Genomic DNA, 15,860 nt, shown 5'->3' on the forward strand with positions numbered 1-15,860 from the left:
TCACAACATCACAATAGCATAACAACACATAAGCACGACAACACAGCAGCGGCTGCTGATCAAGATGTGTTATCAGGCACCATGTCCAAGGTCTTAACTGAGGGGTGAGTACAAACATACATATGACGTTATCAAAGCACCCATGTCCAAGGCCTATGCCGTCTCCGACCCTTGCTGATTCCGGTCTATGTCGTCTCCGAACCTTTCCGATTCTATCACAAACATACATATGACGTTATAGTTGCAAACCATAGATACAATACTAAGCACAATATAACTCTACGCACACATACAATTTTCTTACCTTGTGTCCCGAGCTGACAACCCAAAGCGATCTCGAGCACGATCCCTAAACCTGAGCCTGAGCGCCAAAACCTAGCAGCAACGTAATGATAAATATCCATCACGATCTAAATCAATAAAAGCCTTTGGAAAAGCATACTAGCCTTCGGGACCATGAATTCTACAAAACCTGGTAGTAGGATCCTTCCCGAGCCTTAAGATTTGAGTTCCCGAGCTTAAAACCCTATTTTGGGCAATATCCCTTATTTGAGTCGTGGCCCAGCCCCTTAGAGATGCGGTGCGCTACAAGTCAGAGGGCACTAAGGCTCTCTTCTGGGGACACGGGCCGCAATGCTCCCCAGATTGAGGCGTGGTGCCTGGACTAATTCAGAGGCTCCCAAGCCTTCTGTGTTCACGCGGGCTGCGACGCCTGAAAAATAGGGTTGTAACTCGGACATGCGAACCCAATTTTTCTCAGCATTTTTAGATTCCTAAACTCCCCAAAATCGTTCCAAACTCAATTTTTACCCTAAATAAATTACCCAAATCATTTCAGCAACTCAGATACATGATAATTAATAGCCTATAGCTTCAAAAATACTCACAAGCATCAAACTACAAAACTCACCAATAACACTTAAATAACTCAAAAATCTAATCCATACCTTTGAATCCCAATAGAATTCAAGTTCCCTACCCTTAGCCATTGGTACTCCTAGCTGCCTCCAATCTTCAGTCACACCTTATGTCCAATTCAGATCATCACCAAGTTGAGAGCCCCAAAATCTACACTTCTAAGCTTTGAGAGAAACTTAGAAGGGGAGAGAGAGAGAAGGAAATGTGAGAGAGTGTTTTACAAATTTCTTTTAGTTTCGAAGGTCTTCCAACTTAGCTGAGTCTATCCCCTTTAGTAAAATACCAACATGCCCCTTAAGCATAAGTCTCTCCTTTGATGGCCCCAAGGGCAAAATCATCATTTGCTATGTTTTTCGCTAATCCTCAAGTAACCCTATAAATTCCCAATTAATCTCGACATACCCAAATAATCACTAAATAATTACTCGCTGCACGATCAACCTCAAATACTTACTACATTCCCAAAATACCCTTGCGCTCACCCTAAGCCGGGTATTTGACCCCGTTGTGACTATTCCGCTAATCAGCCCACTAGGATCGTCTCGAACCACACATCTCAAATATATCCCCATAACACTGGGGTCTCACTCACAATACATATACAATTACATTTATGCCCTCAATGGGCCAAAATTACAAACATGCCTCTATTTAGAGGAATGGGCCCACATGCACAATTAATATACATAAACATGCATGTCTAATCACATTACCACACAAGTCATTTATGTCACACAATCATCCATATAACCCATAATGACACATATAATTCCAATTAAGCTCTCCAGGCATAGTAACCAAGGCACTCAGCCTTAATGAAAAATTCAGGACGTTACAAGCATCAAATTAATACTTGCCCCTAAATCACACAAAGCATGCTTGCATTCAACACTCTCGATAGTGCAAGGAATAGTGAAGCTTTCTAGATCTCTCAGTTTCTGAGCAAGCTTCCTTTGTAGAATAGCACTACATTCCTCTGTCAAAGCTACAGTCTCGTAATCCTCCATTTTTCTCTTTTTGGACAGAATCTCCTTCATGAACTTTACATAGCTGGGCATCTGTTCAAAAGCTTCAGTGAATGGGATGTTAATGTGTAACTTTTTGAACACCTCTAAGACCATAGAAAACTGTTTATCAAGAGAGTTTTTCGTAAGTCTTTGAGGATATGGGATTCTGAGTGGGGAATCAACAATAACAACTAAAGGTGCCTATTCTGTAGCAGGATGGTTTTCAATAACCTTCTCTCTCTCAGAACCAGATTTCTCACCCAACTCCTCGTTCTTCTCAACAGATGATTTAGGCACAGATTGTTCAACTTTCTTACCACTTCTCGAAGTGATGGCCTGCAATTGTTTCTTGGGATTCACCACATTATTTCTAGGCAAATTCTCTTAAGGTCTGTTATTCAACATATTTTCCAACTGCCCCACTTGTGTCAACATAGCTGCTTGCAATTCATTGGGCTTTTCTTGTTGAACTTGTGGCATGGGTTGCTGTGAGGAGGAAGCTTGATTCATGGGTTGTTGTGGCATATTCTGCTAGTATTGGCCCGGAAGTTGTGACTATTGCCCTTGATTGTTTCTCCATGAGAAATTTGGGTGATTTCTCCAACCAGGATTGTATGTGTTGGAGAATGGGTTGTTGAAAGGCCTCTGAAAATTTCCCACTACTTGAACCTAAGCTTGGTCCATCGGAAGATTATTATTAGGATCACCTAAAGGACATTGATCAAAAGAGTGTAGACCCCCACAAATTTCACAACCTGCTGGCATCTGAATGGCATTAGCAGATAATATTTTGTTGCAATTGTTTTGTCAAGGAAGCAACCTGAGCAGTCAAGGCAGTGATGACATCAAGTTCATGAACTCTGGCAACCTTTCTAACACTGGTTGACCTCTCATCAGATCATTGGTGTTTGTTGGTGGCCATGTCTTCTAACAATTCATTGTTGGAAAAACAATCATAGTGCACAATGAAATTGGCGTGGTGGGCCTAGTGTGTAAACACAAAATTTTTCCATCTCTCATATAAACATTTTATATGTATGAGAAAACATCCAGACAAAAACATTAATATGCAATATACACACACACACACACACATATATATATATATAATTATACACATACTTATATATATATCATATGCACATTTCTACAAATATTCAAGAACATAAATATTTACCTCTTGAAGCCTATCTAGTGTCCTTGAGTCTTTTCGTATATATAACGATCTTCCTATCCAATGCTTTAAGTACTCAAACCACGATCTTTAGAAGTGTTCTCTACACCTCAAGATGTGTGTGGGCACATAGAGAACAAGGGTTTGTAATTTAGAAATCACAAGTTTAATCTCAACACATGAGAACTTGGATTATGACTTGAGAAATGTTAGAATAAAAGAAGAAGATGACAATTTCTTGTTTGACAAATTCTGAAACTTTTCTGAATTCTTACTCTCTTTTTTGTTTTTCTTATTTTTATTACATAATATATATAGAGATTATATTACCTTATTATTCCTAATAATAATAGTAATATATTAATTACATCATAATGATGATAGAAATTGATTTAGGTAAATATCTAATTTACCAAATTTGAAAAAATCTATTTTCAAATTATTAATTAATTAAATAAATAAAATAAAAACAACATAGATACTTTATCTGCACTGTCTTACACGCATGGCACAGTCCCTGGTCTGTGTCATGCGTGTAGTAGTATTCCCTTTTCAGGGATATTTCATTTTTCTTTTATTTATTTATTTAATTAAAATTAATCATTCCCACAAAATATAGTATTATCTTTTTTAACCATATTTCAATATTTAAATTTTAAATTCAAAATTCAAATTGATGATCATCATTATCTTCATCATCTTTTAAAATTCAATAAATCAAAAACTATTTTGACTTACCAATTTTATTTTCTCTCACTCAAATAAAATAATTAATTTCAAAAATTAATTAATTAATTTATATATATATATATATTTAAATTAATAAACATATTTTCAAAATTTTAATAATTAATTCCAAATTAATTATTCAACCTCAATTATCATATAATTGTATATTTGACTCAAAGAATAAATTTCTTCTCAAATTTCCAAATTACAGTTTTACCCTTGTATCAAGTCTTACCTTGATATAGTGTTGATAGAGCCACCCTGAGGACCGATCGATCAATACGAGATACTAAGTAAAGTACTCGGGGAGAGATACAACTACCAAAGAGGAGTGGGTTATAGGGTGAAAGGGAAAGTGAGAAAGTCAACTTCCAGCTCTACAAATATAAGTCAGTCCCAAGCACATACTGCTCCTACGCCTAGTGAAGATATACCTACTATGGCTCTAATGATGAAGGCAATGCGTGAGACGATTCAGATGGTGGCACCCCAGCAACCCAGTAATCTGTATAACCCACAGTTTGACAGTTTTCTACAGAGGTATTTGCCATCACAATCTGAAGGTGGTACGTCTCCTTAGAGTAACATCGCCCATCCTGACCTTCATACACCGCCACAACAATAGTACCAGCATCCTCCAACGTATTTTCCATATGTGCTGTCGCAGCAAGTGTCATCGCAACAACCTCTGCAGTATCAAAATCAGCACATGTTTTGATGCTCTTCCCACTCTCCACTATATTTAAACTTTACCGATTTCAAGGAGGATCGATGCAGCATCTGCAATTTAATCTTAGGTATGGGAAGGTTGGAGGTTCACTGCAGAAGCAACCATTTTCTTGGCATGGTGAACTTGGGGGTTCCTCGCAACAGAAAGCATATGTTAGATATGGTGAGTTTGGGGGTGGGTCGCAACAACTTTTTTCATCCACCCTGATATAGCCACAACCTCGGGATCAGTTTGGGGACTTCACGCTTGGATTATCTTCATAGCAGCCTTATATTCCTTCACTGCCACAGACACAACCACCACAAGAAAAAGTCTTTACAGTGATGACATCTATTGCGACGATTCCAATGTTGTCGTTGTATGTAAGCGAAATCCACGAAAAATTATTTTTTCTTAATTTATTAACAAAATGAGCTACAGCGATGACAACACACGAACATGCCCTTCAAATTCCTGAAACCCTACAGCGAAGGGTTCCAGGAATTTGGAGGGAACACAAGGTGGGAACTGGCTCTACGGCGACGACAACATGTCGTCGCTGTAGGGTTTCATAGAAAAAAAGAGGAAAATATGTTTGTCTATAGCGACGACTTGTCGTCACCGTAGGATGCTCAGGGAACTCAACCGCCCAGAGTTGGTTGCCTATTTGCACCCCCTATAGCGACGACTCACTGTAGAGTCTAGTTTAATCAACTGGTCAGTTATTTTGTACTCTATAGGGATGACATATCGTCGCAATAGGGTCCAAAAATAACGTGGGAAAGTGAACTGCCAAAAAATTTAAGTCAAATTTTCACTACCTGTAGCGACGACAGGTCGTCGCTATAGGGTAGACATGTAGCATACGAGAGGATTCATGTACTATTCATTATTCTACAGCAGCGACATATCTTACCGTTTGAGTGAAACTGTGCATTTGATATCAGTGACGACTGGTCATTACGTCATCGCTATAGAGTCCATTGTCATTAACCCCAGCCTGAGACGATTTTCACCATCTCCGCCGCCTAGCGCCCTTTAGGCAATTTTCAGGCCAATTTTTGGACCCATATCTTCATGTATGTGTATTTATCACTCTTTATTTTGTATTTTGTTCATTAAAATGTATTTTTTGTCAATATTTGTTTGATTTTTGTATATGGTAAAAATGGCTCATGATAGTTTTTTTTAGTATTTTCATATTGTGCAAGGATTGTGAGTGTGGTGCCTCTACGGTTGTTGGATCATCTTCTTCATATTGGGTATTTAGTTTATGTTTTGGTAATTGATTATTTGTTTGGCAATTATCTAATTGATTAATATGGTTAGTGTTAATTTTTTATTTTTAATTTCAGATTTGCATTTAGAGAGAGTTGGACCATTAATAGAGGTATATATGCATTTTTATTTATCTTTACTTTATTTTTTTTTTTGGTTATATATGTATATGTTTATTTTTATATATATGTATGTGTATATAAATTAATGTGAATGTGTTTATGTGTATATGTTTTTTATAAGGAAATGTTGATGGTTTATGTTGATGATTTTTTTTTTCATAGATTAATGTATATGCTAATTTAGTTTAATTTTGATAATAAAAAAATTAATTTGACATAAAGAAGCTTCATAGTTGTTTAATAATTTATTATAATACCATTAAATATTAGGTTATAAAAAATAATAATTTAGGTGATATTTCATTGTATTGGGTATTCTATGCTATAGGTTAGATAAATCCATATTAGATGTTTATATTATGTTTTTTTTTAATTATATATATGTTAGGTTAGATAAATAATATATTGATTTGGGAATATGTTTATAATTTATTTTTGTTGTTTATTTATCAATTTAAATGATTGTATTAAAATTTATGTATGCTCTGGGACTAGTTTATATGTTTTTATGCAGATTTTAAATTTTGGGATAGGTTAGATTACAGCCCTTATGCTGTCGAAATTTTTGAGATTTAGAAAAACTAAACATTACAACATAGTTTTAAAGTTAGTGTGATTAAATTTTTTAATTAATAAATTTTAAATCAATTAATAAATATTAATTAAAAAATTATGAAGTGTAAATTAAAATAATAATTTTACAATTATAAAACATTATTAATATTTTTTTATAAAATAAGTAGAAATTAAGATAATAATCTTTAATGGTAAATTAATAAATTTTTAATTAAATTTTTATTTATTAAATTACTTGTATAATATATTCATAAAATTTGATAATATATGTAGATAAAATAAGTAATTAAGTTAAACTTTATTCTTAAAATTAAGTTAAGATTAAAATAACAAAATTTTATTGTTGTTTTTAAAAAAATAAAAAGTGAAAATTATATTAAGAATTTGATAATTATTAAATAGTATAATAATAATTATACTTAAATATTTGATTATATAATGAAACTTTATAATAAATTTGTTAATTCCATTTTTGGCATATTTAATTTGATAAAAATAATTTTTATTTTCTTATTATATTCGGGTGTATATAAATATTTATTATTGATATATGTTTTATTTTTTTAAAATAATAAATGTATAATTGAAGACAAATTTTTCTATATTAGGAAAGTTTGCCAAAAATAGTGTGGCTTTATTATTTTTAAATCAAATCTTTTTGAACTGTCTTTTGCCAGCTGATTACCTCATTGTATCTGACCATATAATTGAGTTTTATTTCTTTATCAGGTTATACAAGGGAAGCCTTGATTCCTACATCAAAGGATGAATTGTTACCATATATAGCTCACGATTTTGTAGCTACAGAATTAGGAAATCCTGTCAAATTGAAGAATTCTTTTAGGAAAGTTTCCTTGTGAGCTTAGGTCGATTTAGACCGTGTATTAGCTGTCCAATATGAGTATAATGACTATAAATACTCATACTGGTTGCTAGGTTTCAGTTATCTCTTTTCGTATTTCATTCTTATTTGTAAAAGAGAATCTTTGTTTTGTAGAGGTGAGTGAGTTCGACTCTACCTCTATTTTTTAGTGTCCTTGTAATTGTTTTGAGTCTTCAAATAGTTCTACAAAGGAGGAGAAAAAAGTGCAAACCTTCGGGAGAAGGTTCTTCAAGCCTTCGGGAGAAGGTGGTTCAAGTCTTGCTTTGGGAGGAAGCAAGCATACTTCAAGCAAATCGAAGGGAGTTTGTATTCTTGAAGGTTCAGCAAGGTTCATTTGTCAAGGTGGAATACATCAAGCTTGCGGCATATAATAAGAGGGAGTCTATTTATGCATATATCAAAAACTTTGTATTTTTGAGATCTTACTGTAACGCCCTACTTCCTTAGAGCCGTTACTAAGTGAGTTTAAAATGTGCATTCAACTCGCTAATCGAGATTTTAGGTCAAAAAGTGTAATTAAATCATAAACATAGTTATAAACTTTGAAAATAATTCCATTTACTGAAAATCGTAAAGTATTTGACATTTGGGATCCCAAAATACTGTTTAGAAATATTTACAACATATAAGTACAAACCAAGTCGACTAGATGACAAAATCTAAGTTTTAATACAATCATCTCTCAAAAACCACTGGCTGTGGCAGCCAGGCAGGCCAAACATGTACGCGCCACTTCACGCTCTCCGTACTCATGGTTGGTCGACCTTTCCCTTGCCCTTACCTGCACCACAGAGCACCCGTGAGCCGAAGCCCAGCAAGAAAACCCTCACAAGCAGAAAACATATGCATAACAAATACATAGCATATAAACAGGCCATCAATAGGCTAAACACATACGCCCAAGCCGTCCCAGGCGCTTTACCAGGCCCTAGTTTTGCGGTCCACACCGTGAGGATATCCTAGGTATCCTTTAGGGTCTCGCCCTGGCAACTCACACTCCACGTGCTCAACGCTGCTTCCGGCCCTTTGCCGCACTCGGCCTTTCACTCCACGTGCCTAACGCCGTTCCCGGCCCCTGCCGATCTCGGTCTGCGCCGTTCCCGGCTCTTGCCGAACATTTACACAATTGCATTCATAGCATAATAAACATATACTGAACATTAACAAATTCAATCAAAGGGCTACGCCCTGCAATTCAAACATATTGGGCTCTGCCCTGCATACAAGCTCTATGGGAACAGTGGTTTTCTTACCTACGTCCCAAGCTTTCCGAGCACCGATATCCCGAGCACAGTCCCCTAACTTGAGCCTCGCCGAAACCCTAGTCACAACGCATTAACAATATTCATCCATCAAGTTCTAATCCATTAAATAACTTTGAGCCATAACTCTAATCTCCGGGACCTTGAATTCTATCAATCCGGGTGATAAAATCCATCCCGAGCCTTAATCTTTGAGTTCCCGAGCCTAAACACACTTAAAAGCACAAAATGGCACTAAGAGTCACGGCCCTATGAGGCCATGCCGTGGCCCGCCCCCAAACCCAAGAGCACACCCAAAACAGAGCATGCACGCCGCGGCCCGCCCTTCTTCCAGGCCACCCAAATGCTTCGGAGGGCCACGGCTCAGCAAGAACAATGCCGCGGCCCGACCTTTCGAACCCAGAAAAATCCTCCATTTTCTCTTCTAAAACCCAGCCAATCATCCATAAAAATCAACCTAACAATCCAAACATTAATCACAGAAATCTTAAAACAATTTCAGCAGCAAAACTTATCAAGAACTTAAGCCAAAAACCTCATCAAACCCAAAATCAATCCTTCACCCAACTACATGCATATTCTAAAAACCAGCAGAAACTCAAGCTAAATCCTTGTAATTTAAAGCTTACCCTTGCTGAACTTAGTCTCTGAATTTGGTTCTTAAGCCTCAAGCTTCTAGCTCCAAAGATTTCCCAGCTTCACTACTTAGTCCTTAGCTTGATTTCACCAAGAATTCTCCCATGCTTCAAATGGAGAGAGAGAACAGAAGACAACTTCAAGAGAGAGGGAAAGAAAGAGTCGGTTTCTTAATGTTCTAAACAATTCTAAGTTTTTTTTTATTTAACTTAAGTCTATAGGGTTACCTCAAGGCTCGGGGTACCAAAACGTCCCCGAGGGCAAAATGGTAAATTTCTCCAATATTCCCTCCTAGACATTCTAACCTCAAATATATCTCCGAATATTTATTTCCATAACCCGATAACCCCATAACGCTTCTAATACCCCAAAATACCCCTCGACTCGCCCTGAGTCGGATTCTCAACCCCGTTGTGACTTTCTGGCTAACTGCTCTCTAGAATTGTCTCGGATCGTGCTACACAGATATATATCACATGCATATCATATTCAACTAAACATGCATCTCTATCACATATTCACATAAATTCATATACTAACATATTAAATCATTTATTGCCCTCCAGGCACACTAATCAAGGCCCTAAGCCCTATTAGCAAATTTGGGTCGTTACACTTACTATTGAATCTTATCTCTGGGCGTGGCCCCGTGGACTAGTAGCAATCTGCAATGATTACTGATACCACGTATAAAAATCTTGTGTGTTTTTATTTTTTGCACTTTAGTTCTTTTCTAGTTTTTCTGGTATGTAGTTACAGAACCCTGATTTGTAGCTACATAATATATGTTTCAGTACCAACTTAATTATTTCGCATTTAATTAATTGATTAATTAAGTGATAAGTTGGTAATTATAAAATATGGAATTTCAATTGGTATCAGAGCAAGTCACTAAACTCTTAGTGACAGCTTGAGGTTATATTATTTTGTTTAATATTTTTTGTGTGAGATATCATTCTTTGCAGAAGGAAACCCCATCATTCGGCCACCTCTATTGAATGATACTAATTATCCATACTGGAAAGTCAGGATGAGGGAATTCATCAAGTCACAAGATGAGAGGTCTTGGAGATCTATACTCTTGGGTTGGACTCCACCAATTGAAAAAGATGATAAAGGTAATTCAAAGGTAAAATCTGAAATTGAATGGTCCATTGAAGATGAAAAATTATCTCGTTATAATAATAAAGATTTGCATGCAATTTTTAATGGTGTTGGTGAAGGCTTTATAAAATTGATATCATCTTGTGAATCTGCAAAGGATGCGTGGAAAATCTTTCAAACTCAGTTTGAAGGTACCGCTGATGTAAAGAGATCACATTTTACCATGTTGCAAACTAGATTTGATGAATTAAAAATGTTGGAAACTGAAACTTTATCTGAGTTTTATGAAAAGTTTTCTGATATTGCTAATGAGTTTTTTTCCTTGGGAGAAAAACTAGATGAATCTATGTTGGTTCGAAAAATAGTTCATGTGCTTCCAGACAGGTTTGACACGAAATTGCTAGCAATGGAGGAGGCTAAGGATTTTGGCAAAATGAAGGTTGAGGAGCTTATGGGTTCATTAAGAACATTTGAGCTAAATCAACAAATAAAGCAAAAGGGTAAGCTGAATCCTTCAATTGAAAAAAGAAAAGTTATTACATTTAAAGTTTCTGAAAAAGATGTTTCTGATGATGAGAAAGATGATGGAATGGCCTTGTTAACAAGAAATTTTCAAAAGTTCATGAAAAAGGTTGGAAATAAAAAGAATTTTTCAAAAACTCCAAAAGGTAACACCTCTTCTAAACCTTTTGTTTCTAACAATAAAAAAGGTATTCAATGACGGGAATGTGAAGGTTATGGTCATATTCAATCTGAATGTGCCAACACATTGAAAAAGAATAAAAAAGGTTTTAATGTTACTTGGAGTGATGATGATTCTGAAAGTAGTGAAGAGGATAATGAGAAAGTTTCTTTAATTAGTGTTTTGTCAAGTGCTTTTTAGGAAAGAGGAAATTTTTTGTGTTTAAACCATACCTTGACTGATGTCGATAAAAAGGAAATTGACTCAGATTCAGACGAGTCAGAACTCAATGAGGAATCATTGGCTGAATCATACAAGGTAATGTATGGTAAGTGGTTACAGGTTTATACTGAAAATCGTTCCTTGGTTAAAATGAATAAATAATTGTCTCACAACATCAAAGATCTTGAAGAAAAGAATAAATGTTGTGAATTTGAGTTGTGTTCAAAAAATTCTGAAATTGTATTTTTGACAAAAGAACTTGACAAATTGAAAAGAAATGTTAAAATGCTAAATCCAGGTTCTAACATTTTTGAGGAGGTTCAGAATTTAGGTCAACTGAGTCATTCTGGATTGGGTTTTGTTGAAACTCAATCGAAAATGAATACTAAATTTGTTAAATCTGAAAGTATGTCTTCTAGATATTCTGATTCAACTTTGCAGGGTTCTGTTTTTACAGCTGAACGTTCTGTTTCTACTGAAATGAAGCAGTTAGGTAAACCTGAAAATTCTCATGGGAAAAAGAAATGGTTCATTCCCTCTTGTCATTTTTGTGGAGTAAAAGGTCACATTCGACCTAGATGTCTTACTTTGCAGAACATTTTTAGTTCTAAATTTTTTGGAAATTTTAAAGTGTTTCAAAATAAGCATGTTTTTCAAAAACAAAAATGGGTTGTAAAAAATAAATGTCTTGCAGGTATCTCTTGTTCTAAAACTGCTGCTTCTCAAATGTGGTATTTTACAGTGGTTGTTCCAGGCACATGACAGGTGATAAAGAGTTTCTTGTCAATATTAGAGCAATGCAATGTGGAGAAGTTACTTTTGGTAATGGTCTAGCTGGAAATGTAATAGGGATGGGAACTCTTAATTTTGAAGGTCTACCCAGGCTTAAGAATGTAATGCTGGTTGAAGGACTAAGAGCTAATCTTCTTAGCATTAGTCAAATTTGTGATCAGGGTTACACTATTAATTTTGATAGTAATCGTTGCTATGTTGTTAATGACCAAGATGAAATTATTTTGCAAGGGTTTAGATCTAATGATAATTGTTACACTCTTACTACCTATGCTACCTGTCACTTTTCCATAGATAACTTTATTGATTTATGTCATGAAAAGCTTGGACACATTCATTTCAAAAATTTGAAAAAACTGTCAAATGCAGGAATTGTTCGAGGATTACCCAAACTGGGTAAAGAATCTGTGGGAAAATGCGAACCATGTCAACTTGGTAAGCAACTGAAAATTTCTCACAAAAGTATTCCTGATGTGAATACTTCCAAAGTTCTTGAACTTCTTCATATGGATCTAATGGGTCCAATTCAGGTTGAAAGTTTGAATGGTAAGAGATACATTTTTGTGTGTGTTGATGAGTTCTCTCAGTTTTCATGGGTACATTTTTTGAGAGAAAAATCTGATACATTTGATGCTTTTAAATCTCTTTGTTTGAAATTGTGTGTGGAAAAAGATTGTAATATTGGAAAGATTGTTCAGATTAGGAGTGATCATGGAAAATAATTTGAAAATATTGTTTATGATGAGTTTTGTAAATCTAAAGGTATTTCTCATGAATTTTCTACTCCTAAAACTCCTCAACAAAATGGAGTTGTTGAAAGAAAGAACCGAACTCTGATAGAGATGGCTAGGGTAATGTTAAACAGCAAGAAACTTACCAAGCGTCTATGGGCTGAAGCAATTAACACTGCTTGCTACACCATCAACAGGGTGTTTTTGCGACCAGGTACTCATAAGACTCCTTATGAGATCTGGAAAGGTAAGAAACCAAATGTGAGTCATTTTCATGTTTTTGGCAGTGCTTGTTATATTTTAAGGGATCGTGATCATACTGGTAAATTTGATGCAAAAAGTGATGTTGGTGTGTTTATAGGATATTCTATTAACATTAGGGCTTATCGTGTTTATAATATGAGAACCCAATCTGTGAAGGAATCTGCTAATGTTATTGTTGATGATCTAAAAAATTTCTCTGAGTTTTCCACAGAAGAACAGGTTGAAAGTTTGCTGGAAAAGTCTCCTGAACTGGCAGACGATTTGGCTGCAATCACATAATCTTCATCTAAGGCTACACCTCAAGATTCTGTAGCTACAACTAATGATTTTCCATAAACTTCAACGGAGAAAGAAACTGAGCAACCACTAAACATAATCTGTAATGTCCCCAAATTCGCTAATAAGGCTTAATGGCCTTGATTAGTGTGACGGGAGGGCATAAATGGGATTAGAGTGAATAGTATTTATTTGAATGTGATATTATGTGATTAATAGTGCTTAAATGATATTTTATGATAATTGATGATATTATGTGATAATATGTAATAAATATGTTGCATATGTGGGAACCACATTATTATGTGGATAACTCTGTAGCCGGCGGCTCGAGGCGATCCTAGGGCTAGATAGCGGGAAACGTCACAACGGGGCATTATAATTGACTTTGGACAAGTCAGGGGTATTTTAGGTATCGGGTAGTGATTTAGACTATCGGGTGATGGAAATAAATATATGGAGATATATTTGAGGTTAGAGAGTTTAGGCGGGAATATTAGGGAAATTTACTATTTTGCCCTCGGGGATGTCTCCAGTACCCCGAACTTTGGGATTAGTCTAATAACCTAAGGATATACTTGGAAAGACTTAGAAAATACTAGACAGAAAGTGTAAACTGAACCTCTCTCTCTTCTCTCTCTTCTCTCTCTTAAGGAAGAAGAACAACTCTAAATTTTCAAGAGAATCAAGCTGAATATTTGGGAATTGAAGGGAATAATCTGGAGGATTAGCTCAGGAACTGATCAAGGATTGAAATAGAGTCAAGGTAAGCTTTGAATTTTCGTTTCTATGGTTGGGAATTTTGAGAAAATGGCTGAGTTTTTAATGGTTGTGGTTTTGGTATTCAAGGTTGGATTTGAGGTTGGAATCTTTGAAATTAGGTCAGGGAACTCTTGGAGAAGTGATTCTGCAGCTGAGGTAGGCTTTAATCCAAGGTTTGATGGTTGAATTCTAGTATCTCCATGGCTGGTTTTGTGTTCTTGGGTTAGAAGGTTTCAGTAATTGAAATGGGTTTTTGATGGGTTTCTAGATTAGGATTCAGCTGGGTTAAGTTGTTGTAATCTTGTGGGATGTTTGTGGATAGTTGAGTTGAGGATTTGGGATGGTTTTGAGTGAGCTTGCATGAGGTTTGAAAGTTAAAAATGGTGATTTTTCTGGGTTCGAAGGGTCGGGCCGTGGCATGGTTCTTGGTGAGCCGCGACCCTTGGAAGTTGAGTTGTGCTGAGGAAGGAGGGCGGGCCGCGACATGGCCTAAGGAATGCAGCGGCCCTTACCTGTTTTTGTGCCTTAAGTGGGCTATGTTTGGGGCCATGCCGCGACATGGATGGCCTATGCCGGGGCCCTTAAGGGATTTTGAGATTTTAGGCTTGGGAATTTAACCTAGGGTGCTCGGGATTGAATCTTTTACAATATTTGGTGAAGTTCAATGTTCCGAGGACTAGAACTTGGTTTAGAAACTCATTTAAGATTGTTAATGGTATCCTTCATCGTGGTTGTGACTAGGTGCTAAGCTAGGGCTCGGGGATCGGATCACGCTCAAGGAGTATCGCCCGTAACTAATTCATCTAGAAGCCAAAGGTAAGAAAACTACACCCGGTTGAATAATTGAACGGGACTAAGGGCTCCCTGATATATATGATCGAAAGAATGGTATTATGCCATGTAAATTGTAAACCAACGGCCTAAGTGTGCCACGGTTAACTTGTGCATTTGGCACGGCTCGGACACTGGTATCCGAGGACAGCTTATTATGCACTGAGCTCGGTTTAAGCGGGCCGGAGTCAGTGGGTTAAACAGAGGGTGCGACCTAAGGTGTCGGCCCTAGTATTTGTGTTAATTGATTATTATATTTGGCTATGAATGTGATTAATGAGAGTGTTGAATAATCTAAGTATAGATGAAGTTATTTGTACCTTGAAGTATGCTTATATGCTATGGATTGAATATTTGAACATGCTTACTAGAATATTTGTTTGATAATATTGTATATGCTGTGTATGTTGTTTTCTTGCTGGGCCTTGGCTCATGGGTGCTGCATGGTGCAGGTAAAGGCAAGGGCAAGATTGATCAACCCTGATTGGAGAGCTCTGCAGGGTGACTGTACATGTCAGGCCGCTCAGCCGCCACGGTTGAGGAGATTATAGGGACGAAAGGACCAGAACCTTGTATTTTGCCTTAGTATGGCTAATGGTTACTCTTAACTGTTGAATTTTGTAAACCAACTTTTAAATGTTGTACTTTTGGGGATCCCTTCTGTAAATTGTTTATAATCTATAAAATGTTTCTTTTGCGACCAAAATGTCTTTTAGCCCTAGAACACTTTAGCTAATGACACATTTTGAATAAACGACTTGTTTAGCAAGTCTCACACCTTTATAAACACACAGTGTAGCGGTCTTGGCTATCTAGGGCGTTACATAATCACTGATCCAATTCAAAGAGAACCATCCTCCAGATTCAAGAAGAGTCATCCTACCGATCTCATACTTGGGAAC

General features: G+C 36.2%; 1 protein-coding gene across 1 annotated transcript; it reads right to left on the reverse strand.

The window, feature by feature from the left end:
• Positions 1–1,742: 1,742 nt before the first annotated feature.
• On the reverse strand, positions 1,743–2,450 carry LOC133791921 (uncharacterized). Its single transcript, XM_062229828.1, has 3 exons — positions 2,349–2,450; positions 2,157–2,261; positions 1,743–2,045 (listed from the first exon to the last, which is right to left on the reverse strand). Exons 1-3 carry the CDS (start codon positions 2,448–2,450, stop codon positions 1,743–1,745), a joined length of 510 nt encoding a protein of 169 aa, XP_062085812.1.
• Between the last annotated feature and the right edge of the window lie 13,410 nt (positions 2,451–15,860).

This window comes from Humulus lupulus, chromosome 7 (assembly GCF_963169125.1).
Source record: "Humulus lupulus chromosome 7, drHumLupu1.1, whole genome shotgun sequence".
Classification (NCBI taxonomy): domain Eukaryota; kingdom Viridiplantae; phylum Streptophyta; class Magnoliopsida; order Rosales; family Cannabaceae; genus Humulus; species Humulus lupulus.